Source organism: Chiloscyllium punctatum, chromosome 24 (genome assembly GCF_047496795.1).
Source record: "Chiloscyllium punctatum isolate Juve2018m chromosome 24, sChiPun1.3, whole genome shotgun sequence".
Lineage (NCBI taxonomy): Eukaryota > Metazoa > Chordata > Chondrichthyes > Orectolobiformes > Hemiscylliidae > Chiloscyllium > Chiloscyllium punctatum.
Window position 1 is genome coordinate 88,973,747 of NC_092762.1, and position 13,226 is coordinate 88,986,972.

The 13,226-nt window shown below is 44.9% G+C and overlaps 1 protein-coding gene and 1 long non-coding RNA gene across 3 annotated transcripts in view; one reads left to right on the forward strand and one right to left on the reverse strand.

Annotated features, from left to right (window-relative positions):
• Positions 1–13,226, forward strand: part of LOC140494835 (uncharacterized) — an 83,786-nt gene that overhangs the window by 20,712 nt on the left and 49,848 nt on the right. The window lies entirely within an intron of this gene.
• The window catches only part of LOC140494834 (homer protein homolog 3-like), a 54,011-nt gene that overhangs the window by 17,458 nt on the left and 23,327 nt on the right, over positions 1–13,226 (reverse strand). The window contains exons 2-4 of one of the 2 annotated variants that reach the window (XM_072594500.1): positions 12,332–12,488; positions 8,023–8,154; positions 5,934–6,041 (exon numbers count right to left, since the gene is read on the reverse strand). In XM_072594500.1, coding sequence (XP_072450601.1) covers positions 5,934–6,041; positions 8,023–8,154; positions 12,332–12,488 — 397 coding nt within the window. The remainder of the gene's footprint in view (positions 1–5,933; positions 6,042–8,022; positions 8,155–12,331; positions 12,489–13,226) is intronic. The other variant, XM_072594502.1, reaches the window with a different exon arrangement.

Sequence of the window (13,226 nt, forward strand, 5' to 3'; positions counted from 1 at the left end):
AGAACCCTTGCTAACACTTTACCCACAACCGAAGTAAGGCTCACAGGTCTATAATTTCCAGGGTTGTCCCAACTCCCCTTCTTGAACAAGGGAATAACATTTGCTATCCTCCAGTCTTCTGGCACTATTCCTGTAGACAATGACGACATAAAGAGCAAAACCAAAGGCTCAGCAATCTCTTCCCAGGCTTCCCAGAGAATCTGAGGATAAATCCCATTTCGCCCAGGGGACTTTATTTATTTTTACACTTTCCAGAATTGCTAACACCTCCATCTTATACACCCTTATCCCATCTAGTCTAGTAGCCTGTATCTCAGTTTTCTTCTCGACCACATTGTCATTTTCCAATGGGAATACTGACGAAAAGTGTTCATTTAGCACTTGCCCTATCTCCTCTGACTCCACGCACAACTTCCCACTACTATGCTTGATTGGCCCTAATCTTACTCTAGTTATTCTTTTATTCCTGATCTAGCTATAGAAAGCCTTAGGATCTTCCTTGACCCTATCCGCCAATGACTTTCCCTGTCTCCTCCTGGCTCTTCTTAGCTCTCTCTTTAGGTCTTTCTTTGCTAACTTATAACTCTCAAGCACCCTAACTGAGCCTTCACATATCATCTAAACATAAGCCTCCTTCCTCTTGACAAGAGATTCAACTTCCTTTGTAAACCATGGCTCCTGTGCTTGACAACTTCCTCCCTGCCTGACAGGTACATACTTTTCAAGGATCCACAGGAGCTGTTCCTTGAATAAGCTCCACATTTCAATTGTGCCCATCCCCTGCAATTTCCTTCCCCATCCTATGCATCCTAAATCTTGCCTAATCACATTGTAATTGCCTTTCTCCCAGCTATAACTCTTGCCCAGTGATATATACCTATCCCTTTCTATTACTAAAGCAAACATAACCAAATTGTGGTCACCATCATGAAAGTGCTCACCTACCTCCAAATCTAACACCTGACCGGGTTCATTCCCCAGTACCAAATCTAAAGTGACCTAGCCCCTTGTTGGCCTGTCTACATACTGTGTCAGGAAACCCTCCTGCACACGTTGGACAAAAACTGACCCATCTAAAGTACTTGAACTATAGTATTCCCAGTCAATATCTGGATAGTTAACATCCCCCATAACAACTACCCTGTCACTCTCGCTCATATTGAGGATCATCTTTGCTATCCTCTGGAACTATTCAGAGGCCTATAGAAAACTCCCAACAGGATGACCTCTCCTTTCCTGTTTCTAATCTCAGCCCATACTACCTCAGTAGGCAAGTCCACAAACGTCCTTTCTGCAACCGTAATACTGTCCTTGACTAATAATGCCACACCTCCCCCTCTAAATCCTGGAACCTGCAATAACCATTCATGCCCCTGCTCTACCCATGTCTCCGAAATGGCCACAACATCGAAATCCCAGATACCAACCCATGCTGCAAGCTCACTCACCTGCTTCCAGATGCTCCTGGTGTTGAAGTTGACACACTTCAGACCACCTTCCCGCTGCCGGTGAACTCTTGCGATCTTAAATCTTATAATCTTATTTCTGAACTCACTACTCTCAACCTCCCATATACTTGAACTACAATTTCAGTTCCCATGTGAAGAGCATTAGCAAATTTCCCCCCCTGGATATTGGTAGCCCTCTGGTTCAGGTGAAGACCATACTGATTGTAGAGATCCCACCTTCCGCAGAAAGAGTTCCAATTATCCAGGAATCCAAAGCCCTCCCTCCTGCACCATCCTGTAGCCACATGTTCAACTCCTCTCTCTCCCTTATTCCTCACCTTGCTAGCATGTGGCATGGGTAACAAACCAGAGATAGCAGCTCTGTTTGTTCTAGCTCTAAGCTTCCATCTGAATTTCTGCCTTAAATCCCCATCTCTCTTCCTACCTATGTTGTTGGTGCCTATGTGAACCATGACTTGGGGCTTCCCCTCCCTCCAAGGATCCTGAAAACATGATCAGGGACATCACGAACCCTGGCACCTGGGAGACAACACACCAATCATGAGTCTGTCTCTGGTACCCAACAGAACCTCCTGTCTGTCCCCTACCTATGGAATCCCCAGTGACTAATGCTCTGCTCCTCTTCCCCTTCCCCTTCCCTTCTGAGCAACAGGGACAGACTCTGTGCCAGAGATCTGTGCCCCATTGCTTACCCCTGGTAAGTCATTCTCTCCCCTCTCTCTCTCTCCTCCCCCCCCCCCCCAGCCTCAAACAGTATCCAAAACACTACACTTGTTATTGAGGGGAACGGCCACAGGGATCCTTGTACTACCTGTCGGTTCCCTTTCTGACCCCTGACAGTAACCCATCTATCTTCTTCACGTGGCTGTGGAATAACTACTTCCCTGTAACTCCTCTCAATAACCCCCTCTGCCTCCCTGTGAGGCGGTATCAATGGGTTTTAGATGGACACTGCAGTGGTCACTCTTACTGATTCTGTTATGGACACATCTGTAGCCCACAGATTGGCAAGGTTGAGGTCAAGTGTGTCTTTCCCTCCTGTTGGTTCCTTCACCACCTGCCACAGATCCAGTCTAGCAGCTATGGCCTTTAGGACTTGACAGATTGAGTAGTGCTACTACCAAACCACTGTTGGTGATTGACAGTGAGTGCACCACCACCCGGGGCAGGCAATAACTGCTGGCCCAGCCAGTGATGCCCATGTCCCATGAATGAATGTAAAGTGAGTGATCAAGAGATTAAGACATTGTTGGACACAGTGTGGGTGTATATTAGAGATAGTTTTCATGACTGTGAGAAAGAGTATGTTCATACTCAAGTAAGGGAGAGAACATTGAGTCAGAGGGTCTGAACTCGTTAAGAGTGCAAGAGTGCAGGATAGTTAGAGATGGACACATGCATTAGATCTGAGATAAAGTGAAGTAGTGTGAGACAGTGAAAATGTATTGAGAGAGTGTAAATGTCTGGATGCTGAGAGTGTGTGTGCGTGTGAGTGAGAGAGAAAGACAGAGAGAAACTGTAAGAGAGTGTGAGGACGTTATTTGACTTTACAAAGTAAGACAGATGGGTTGTACTCAGTCAGACCTGGATATATTTCAGTAGCAGTACTTCCTTTCCTGAGCCAGCACCATTTCATTCACGCTGAGAGATCAGTGAGCACAACTGCTGTGCAGTGACAGGGAAAAGCAGAGTCAGAAAGGGACTAAGAGACAGAGACAAGGAGGTGGGGAAACTGCAGGTGTTAGAGTGGGCAAGAGGGCAGTCACTTTGGGCTCCATATTACATCAGGAAATATTCTGATAAATATTTTTCTTCGTGTCGAGATGTTGTATTGCAAAGTTGCACCAAGTCCCTGTAGAATTGGTTTTACCCAGGAGATGGCTGGGCTCAGATGCTACAGCTGCTGGTTCCTCAATCCGGACTCCCTAATCCTGATCGCTGGTCTGGTTGGTGAGGATTATTCCAGGGAGGATTATCTGATACTCTTCAGAGCTCTACATTAACATGATCACATAATCTGATAGGGAAACATAATAGGACACAGGCTCCTGCAGGGAGCTATTATTTGCCACACATTCTTCCCTGTCCTATCTTTCATGACCTCATTAATAAATCAAAAAGAACTAGCCACAGGAAGAAAAAAAGAGCAGTTTCTGAGACCCTGATCATAATTCATTTAATGGTGTCAATAACATATTTACGCTGGTATGTTTACTGAAAACAGCATAGAGTGAGCTCTACTCTGAATCTAACCCCATGCTGTCCCTGTCCTGGGAGTGTTTGATGGGGACAGTGAGAAAGAGCCTTACCCTCTGTTTAAAAGTGTGGAGAAAGCTCACTTTTTATTTTCAAAGAGTAGAGGCAAGTTTATTTAGAGCTTTATTCTGTATCAAAATCTATTCTGTCCATGTTCTGGGAGTGCTTTATGGGGCAAGAGTCTTTTATGGGAGAGAGCTTCCCACTGTATCTAAATAACTAATCCCAATGTTCTGAATCTGCTGGCTCAGGATTCTGGTAGATGTGATTGCATTTTATTTTACTCCGTGTCTAGGGTAAAAGATCAGATTATTTTTGGGTCTTGTCCTATATAGCTGACTCGAGTGAGATGAATGAATTGTGGGACTGAGGTTTATTGCAGCAGCTGATCCACGTGAATGAGTCTGTGACCCACTAAATCTCCAGCTTGACTGTGCTTAAATTCTTTTTCATTGTTTTTTAAGACACAGAATGAGGAGCAACAAGGATTAGGGAATCCCAATCCAGCCAGATCCCAAAGATCTCAGTGCATGACCAGCAGCATGAGTTTGGTCACTGTCACTTGATCGTTCTTGCTGAGGTTCAGTTGGGCATTCCTGGTCAGAGTAGTTCAGTCCCATTCCTCAGTCAGTTCCCCTCTATCTGTCTATCCCTGTGCCTCTCACCTAGGTCCCCCTTGTCACCCCATCCCTACCTCACACCTCTCCCACTTGGTCACTCTCTTGGCTCACCCAGCGTCCTTTTTCTTTTGGTCAAATTCTTTCTATCGGTAAGTCATTTCATTCAGCCGGTCACTCCCAGTGCAGCTCTGTATTCTCTCAATGAGAAATGAATGCAAAATGTAGCCAGATATGTACTGCTGAGGCTGCATAGGATCTGGTTAGACTGTATTTGGAACATTACAAGTTCCATATCTAAGGAAGGATGTATTGGCATTGGTGGGTGTCCAGTGGAGGATTACAAGAATGATTCTGGGCTGAAGGACTTGTCATATGAGGGTTGAGGATATGACAAGGGTCATATGAGGATGGGTTGAGGGCTTTGAGTCTGAAATCAATGAAGGGTGAGGGGGAATTTGATTGAAACTTACAGGATACTGAGAAGCCTGGACGGAGTGGATGTGGAGAGGTTTCCATTTGAAGGAGTGACTAAGACCCAAGGGCACAACCTCAGAGTGAAGAGACGACTCTTCAGACTTGACATGAAGAGGAAATTTTTCAGCCAGAGGGCAATGACTCTGTGGAACCCATTGCCGCAGACAGCTGTGGAGGCCAAGTTATTGAGTGTAGTTAAGACAGAGATAGATGAGTTCTTGATTAATAAGGGGATCAAGGATCACAGGGAGAAGATATGAGAATAGGGTTAAGGCCTATGGCAGCCATGATTGAATGGTGGAACAGTCTTGATGGGCTGAATGGTCTAATTCTGCTCCTATATCTCATAGCCGTCTTTTGCTGCTGAAACTCGTTTGATTAGAAATCACCAACAGATGCAGCAGTATTTAATTTGACAGGAGGGACATTAACTCTGTCCTAGAAAATAGGTCATAAATTCCACAGATTCACCACGCTCTGGCTGAAGCAATTCCACCTCATCTCAGTTCAAAAGGGTTGTCCTTCTATTCAGGTTGTTCTCTCAGGTCCTAGTCTGTCCAATTAGTGAAAAAATCTTCTTCACATTCACTCGGTCTAGGCCCCTCTCTATTCTGTAAGCTTCAGTGAGACTCCCCACTCACCCTTCTAAGTTCGAGTATGGATCCACAGTGCTAAGCTGCTCCTTTTATGATGGGCCCTTCAGCCTAGGCATCTGATGGGGCAAGGGCTTAATGTTTTGGAGGACAGGTGGGTAGGACCTAAGGTAGTTTGTCCCCGATGTGCACAGTGCGCTCCATGAAGGATGTCCAGCCTGCCTTTTAATTGCTGATGTTTCGAAAACAGCCTGCCCATGTCCAACCCCATTATTCAGGTCAATTGGTTTGGCAACAAGTTCAGTTGCCTGTTATTTATTAAAATAAGTGGATAGACTGCCAATTTTGCCACCTGCCCTGCACCTTATTATGGGGAAGGCTGGGGCGGCTGGGAAAGCACAGACTGGACACAATGCACTCTTTGGTAGAGGTTTTACAGTCACTGAGTGGGATTTATGGTGTAATTTTTATGCAATGATGGTACTAAAACTCTCCTCGGTTTCCCGGTTGATTGTCGTTACCTGTGGGGCTGCAATGTCCAGTGCAGGGTTTGTTAACTCAATTTTATCCTGGGATTTCTCTCTTGTTAATCGTGCAGCTTCTTTAACCTCTTGAAACCTTTCTGCAAACTTTAACAGAACAGAAATATCAGAAATCTCTTCATTCCACAGATGCTTGGCTTTAATCTTCTGATTCCACTGCCTCACTCTGTGCACCACCAACAATATCATTTTAAACAGTAACTCATTAGCTCTGAGACATCCTGGAGGTGTGAAAGTGGTGAGAAAAATATAAGATTTTCATTGACATTGCAACTTATTGTATAATCTGCAACTCCTTTTTCTGTTCCAATCCTTGAAGCTGTGGAATGTTTGATGTCCCCAATAATCAGCAGTGTTAGAATTGTTATACCACATCACGTCACTCACTTCACACCAAACTTAGTTTTACTGCCATCTCTTTAGCCTGTCTCCTAACCTCTTTCTGATCTGTTGATCTGTTCCTATTTCACACCAATCCACGGCACTTTGCCCACAGTCTTTCTAATCTCTGCATCCTTTGCATGCCTTATATCTTGCACACATTCAGCGGCCATCTATCTCTCTGATCTCATCCTGTTCTGACCTGCTGCCCCTCTTATATGTGATAGAGATAAACAGCAAGGAAACAGACCCTTTGGTCCACTCAGCCATGCTGATCAGATATCCTAAATTAATGTAGTCTAACTTGCCAGCATTTGGCCCATATCCCTCTAAACCTTCCTATTCGTATACCATCCAAATGCCTTCTCAATGTTGTATTTGTACAGCATCCACCACTTCCTTTGGCCGCTCATTTCTTACATGCACCACCCTCTGTATGTAAAACAAATTGCCTCTTCGGTCCTTATTAAATCTTTTCCCCTCTCACCTTAAATCTATGCCCTCTAGCTTTGGACTCCCTGACCCTGGGGAAAAGACCTTAACTATTCACCCTATTCATGTCACTCATGATTTTATGAACTTCTATAAGTCATTCGTGGGCGGCACGGTGGCACAGTGGTTAGCACTGCTGCCTCACAGCGCCGGAGACCCGGGTTCAATTCCCGCCTCAGGCGACTGACTGTGTGGAGTTTGCATGTTCTCCCCGTGTCTGCGTGGGTTTCCTCCGGGTGCTCCGGTTTCCTCCCACAGTCCAAAGATGTGCAGGTCAGGTGAATTGGCTATGCTAAATTGCCCGTAGTGTCAGGTAAGGGGTAGATGTAGGGGTATGGGTGGGTACGCTTCGGCGGGGCGGTGTGGACTTGTTGGGCTGAAGGGCCTGTTTCCACACTGTAAGTAATCTAATCTAATCTAATCTAAAACCCCTCAGCCTCTGACACTTCAGTGAAAATAGCCCCAGATTATTCAGCCTCTCATAATAAATCAATTCCCCCAAACCTGGCAACATCCTTGTAAATCTTTTCTGAACCCTTTCACGTTTCACAACGTCCTTCTTAGAGCAGGAAATCCAGAATTGAATGCAAAATTCCAATTGTGGCCTAACCAAGGTCCTGTACAGCCACAACACGACCTCCCAATACTATACTCAATGCACTGACCAATAAAGGCAAGCATACCAAACATCTCCTTCACTAATAGTGGTGCTGGAAGAGCACAGCAGTTCAGGCAGCATCCAAGGAGCTTCGAAATCAACGTTTCGGGCAAAAGCCCTTCATCAGGAAACCCCGAAACGTTGATTTCGAAGCTCCTTGGATGCTGCCTGAACTGCTGTGCTCTTCCAGCATCACTAATCCAGAATCTGGTTTCCAGCATCTGCAGTCATTGTTTTTACCTTCTTCACTATCCTAACTACCAGTGACTCCACTTTCAAGGAACAATGGAATCTGCACTCCAAGGTCTGCTTGTTCAGCACCACTCCCTAGGGCCTCACCATTAATTGTAAAAGTCCTGCCCAATATGTCTTTCAAAAATGCAGCACATCACAGTTATCTCCCAACCCTTGGTCTAGGATGCTTTGCTTCATTACAGCACTGTTGAATATAAGTTGCTGCTGTTCTCAGTCCTTGTGGGGAATCAAGTTCCTGGCTCTTTACACTGATTACTCGGTTGCGATAATCACAGAAGGTACCTGTGAAAGCTGCTGCTCTGAGTTGAAGCCTAGACCATAAACGGTGTTGGCACGGCTATCAGCCCACTGGCCAAATTTTTGCGAGGTTTTGGTGAATGACATATTTGGGGTGATGGTGCTGTTGATAATTGCCTGAAATCAAAAGAATTCATTAAATTAGGATTACAGTAAATTAATTCCAGACTAATTCTGATCTTCTTCCCGAGATTCAGTTGGGCAGAAAAAAAATGGTGAATTTGATGATGGTGCTGATGAGGACTGACCCTAGAGAGGGGACGAATAACTGTGGAAGTGGAGTGATTTGATTGTGGACGGCGAGTGTTAGACTGCCATAGAAAGCTACAGCAGAGAGAAATACCTTCAGCTTATCGAGACTGCGCTAGTGAAAGTCTTGCACCTCTTCTCATCCGATTTTCTTGTACTTGGCCTATTGCCTTGTTTGCCTTGGCATTGTAAGTGCACATCTGACCAGACCGTTTATACTCTCCTGTAATCTAAAGCTATACTCCTCCCTAATTAGACTCTTTCAGTTTTTTTAATCATCTGTGACTTACTGATCAACCCTCCCACCTTCGATTCTAAATCATGTACATATACCGCAAACAAGAAGGGCCCCAACGCTGATCCCTGTGGGATCCCACTGGACAAAGGTTTTCAGTCACAAAAACACCGTCAACTAGCACCCTTTGCTTCCTGCTACTCAGCCAATTCTGGATCCAATTTGCCAATTTTCCTTCATGGGATCCCATGAGCTTTTCCTCTCACCATCAGTCTCCCACATAGGACCTCATCAGCCTTGCTGAAGTTCAAGTAGGCTATGTCAAAAGCATTGTTCTTATCTACACATCTGGTCACCTCTTCAAAAAATTCAATCAAGTTGGTCAGACATGACCTGCCTTGAATAAAACCATGCTAACTTCTTGATTAATCCCTGCCTCTCCGATTGTAGATTAATTATGTCCCTCAGACTGTAATGTAAGACATAACAGGAGAACCAGGCCATGCGGTCCATCGAGTCTGCTCTGCAATTCAGTCATGGCTGACATGTTTCTCAAAGCGAAAGTGAGACTGCAGATGCTAGAGATCAGAGTCGAGAGTGTGGTGCTGGAAAAGCAGGTCATGCAGCATTCGAGGAGCAGGAAAATCAAAGTTTCGGGCAAAAGCCCTTCATCAGGATTGAGGCTTGTGAGCCAAAGGGGTGGAGAGATAAATGGAAAAGGGGGTGGAGCTAGGAGCAAGGTAGCTGAGAGTGCGATAGGTAGATGGAGGGGTTGGGGTTAATGGGGATAGGTTGGAGAGGAGGGTGGAACAGATAGGCGGGAAGGATGATGAACAGGTAGGACAGTTCAAGAGGGTGGTGCCGAGTTGGAAGGTTGGAACTGGAATAAGATGGGGGGAGGGAAAATGCGGAAACTGGTGAAATCCACATTGATCCCATGTGGTTGGAGGGTCCCAAGGTGGAAGATGAGGCGTACTTCCTCCAGGCGCTGGGTGGTTAGCAGTTTGGAACTCCCCCATCCTAGGGAAAAGACTTTTGCTATTCACCCTATCTATGTCCCTGACACTTGCACCAACCAGCCCCACCGCCCCGTGGCCAAATGCTTCAACTCCCCTCCCACTCTGCCAAGGACATGCAATGTCCTGGGCTTCCTCCATTGCCACACCTACACCCGACGCCTGGATAAAGAACGTCACATTTTTCACCCTGCGACCCTCCAACCACACGGCATCAAATGTGGATTTCACCAGTTTCCTCATCTCCCTTTTCCCCCCACCATCACCATCCCATTTCCAACCTTCCAACTCGGCACCGCCCTCTTGAACTGTCATACCTGTCCATCTTCCTTCCCGCTTATCTGCTCCACCCTCCTCTCCAACCTATCACCATTAACTCCACCCCCTCCATCTACCTATCACACACTCAGCTACCTTGCTCCCAGCCCCACCCCCTCCCATTTATCTCTCCACCCTCTCTGCTCACAAGCCTCATTCCTGATGAAGGGCTTATGCCCAAAACGTCGATTCTCCTGCTCATCGGATGCTGCCTGACCTGCTGTACTTTTCCAGCACCACACTCTCGACACTGATATGTTTCTCAACCCCATTCTCTTGCCTTCTCCCCTTAACTCTTGATTCCCCTACTAATCAAGAACCTCTCTATTTCTGTCTGAAATACACTCAATGACATGGCCTCCACAGCTTTTTATGGCAATGAGTTCCACAGATTCACCATCCTCCAGCTGATGAAATTCCTCCTCATCTCCGTTCTAAAAGGAAATTCCTGACTCCAGCGATTCCTGAAAGCTCACTATCAATGTCATGACAATCTCCTCGGTTGTCTTCTTCAGAGCTCTGGTGTGTAGTCCATCTAGTCTGGGTGATTTCTCCACCTTCAGACCTTTCAGTTTCCCCAGCACCTCCTTAGTGATGGTCACTACACTCACTTCTGCCTCTGACTCTCAAAGTTCTGATAAACTGCTAATATCTTCTGCTGTGAAAATTGATGCAAAGTATCTATTCAGTTCCTCCACCATTTCTTTATTCCCCATTACTACTTCTCCAGCCTCAGTTTCCAGCAGTACAATGTCCACTCTTGCCTCTGTTCCCTTTTAGATAGCTTAAAAAAAAAGTTTGCAATCTTATTTTATACTACTAGCTAGTTTACTCTCATATTTCATTTTCTCCCCCATTTTTTTAATTATCCTGTGGTTTTTAAACCATCCCTGACTTCCTTTGTCAGCAATAGTTGCCTCATCCTCTCCTTCAATTGTTTCTTCACCCTTGGGATGAATCTCTACTGTGCCTCCTGAATTATCTCCACAGATACCTGCTATTGCTGTTCCTCTGTCTTCCCTGCTAGGCTCCCCTTCCAAATCAACTGTGGCCATCTCCTCCCTCGTGACTTCACAGTTACCTTTACTCAATTTGTGATACCATTATAAGTGATTCCAGCTTCTCCCCCTCAAACTGCAGAATGGATTCTATCATACTATGGTCACTGCTCCCTAGGGGTTCCTTCACATCAAGCTCCTTAATCCAGTCCTGTCTCATTACATATCACCAAATCCAGAAGTCTGATTCCCTGGTGGGCTATACTACCATTTGCTCTAAAACAAAATCATCTTTTAGACATTCCACAAATTCCTTTTTTTGAGATCTGCTACCAATCTGATTTAGAGTGGTGCTGAAAAAGCACGGCAGGTCAGGCAGCATGTGGGGGAGCAGAAAAATCGACGTTTCAGGCAAAAGCCTTTCATCAGGATTCCTGCTCAAAACATCAATCTTCCTGCTCAAAACATCAATCTTCCTGCTCCTCAGATGCTGCCTGACCTGTTGTGCTTTTTCAGCACCACACTAATATTGACTCTAATCTCCAGTAACTGCAGTTCTCACTTTCGCCTACCAATTTGATTTTCCCAGTCCACCATTACTTCCAATAGTTTCCCACTGCTGAGGTTAATTGAATGGCTCTCTTGCAATCATCTGGCATTTCTCCTGTGGCCAAAGAGGAAGTGAAAATTAATGCCAGTGCCCCTGTCATTTCTTCCCTTGTCTCACTGAACAGCCTGGGACACATTTCATCCAGGCCTGGAGATTTATATAGTTTTAAGCCCACTAAACCATTCAGAATCTCCATTCTTTAATTAATTTCTTTAATTATATCACAGTGCTTCTTCCTGATTTCTGAACCAACATTGTCCCTCTCACTGGTGAACAGTGATACAAAGTATTCATTTCAAATCCAACTGACGATCTCCAGCTCCATGACCTAACTACCACTGTTGACCTAATGGATCCTATCTACTCTTTCCACAGTTCCCATTTTACTCTTAATATACTTCTAAAAGAACTTGGGATTTTTCTTTAGTTTACATGCCATTATCCTTTCATGTCCTTTTTTTTGCTCTCCTAATTTCCTTTGTATGTTCTTCCTTACATATTCTACACTGTTTAATCTTCTGCTGTTTCGAATCCTTGGTATCTGCCATAAGCTTCCCCTTTTTCTCTTTTATCAAATCCTGATATCCAGGTTTTGCTGGATTTGTTAGTGTCATCATTTATCTTTATTGGAACATGCTTGCCCTGTAATCTCCCTGTTTCCCTCCTGAATGTGTCCAACTAATCTGACCCAGATTTACATACAGGTGTGGATTGGCAGTGATCGCAGTACGGACAGGGAGCAATGATGATGGAGACTGGAGTGACTGTACTGTTTACAGGGATATGGTGTGGGTACAAGGATCCAGAAGAGTTTTACTGCCATTATCTGGGGTGACTTCAATTCCTGCGTCCTCTCATCCCTTGATACCTTAGTTCCACCGACACTAATGATCCGATAAACGTTGCGTGTACTGTCGTAGAAGAAGGAGACGGTAACAGCATGCTTGCTAGCTGGAATCCAGTTTCGTTTGGTTGCTGGGTCGATCTGGAAAACATGGGCCCGTGCACTGAAAATCGGCTGCTCCCTACAACAAGAAACCAAGATTCAAACACTGACTGTAAAATCCAAAAGTTACTGTCACTGAAACAACCCATCTCCAAAACTCCTCAACATTAAAATGATCAGTCATATCCCGAGAACACTCTCACTTTTAGACACTACCATTTGGTTCCAGATCTCTCTCACTCTCGTTGGGATATAGGAATCTTCTATAATTAACTACCCATTTCCGACTGAGAGTAGAGGATAGTGATTTTAAAACATCACTGGGGATTAATATTGATTTTCCTCTGTTTGGGCTCAATTTAAACAGTTGCATTTTCAAAAGAAAAATGCTGGATTCAACCTTAAGCAAGACATTAAACTCAAGCTCCTATCCACCCTCTCCGGTGGTTGAAAAAATAATTCCACAGGACTATCTTGAAGAGGAATAGGTCAGTTTATCTTGGTGTGGTCTGGAGAATCCCTCACCAACATTAAAGGCAGATACTGTATATTTGCGAGTCCAAGTCATTGAAGGCTCTGGACCAAGTGCTGGAAAATGGTTTAGAATAGTTTGATGGGTCTTTTTGACCAGCACAGACTCAATGGGCCAAAGGGGCTTTTTCTATATTGGAGACCTCTATTACTCTAGGGCCTATTCCTTATCATGCTGCATGAGATGCACATAGCTGTAATGTCCCCTACATTTCCACAGTGACTACAACTCAAATAAAAAAGTATTATGCCCTGAAGGCATGAAAGGTGCTAAATGAATGCAAAT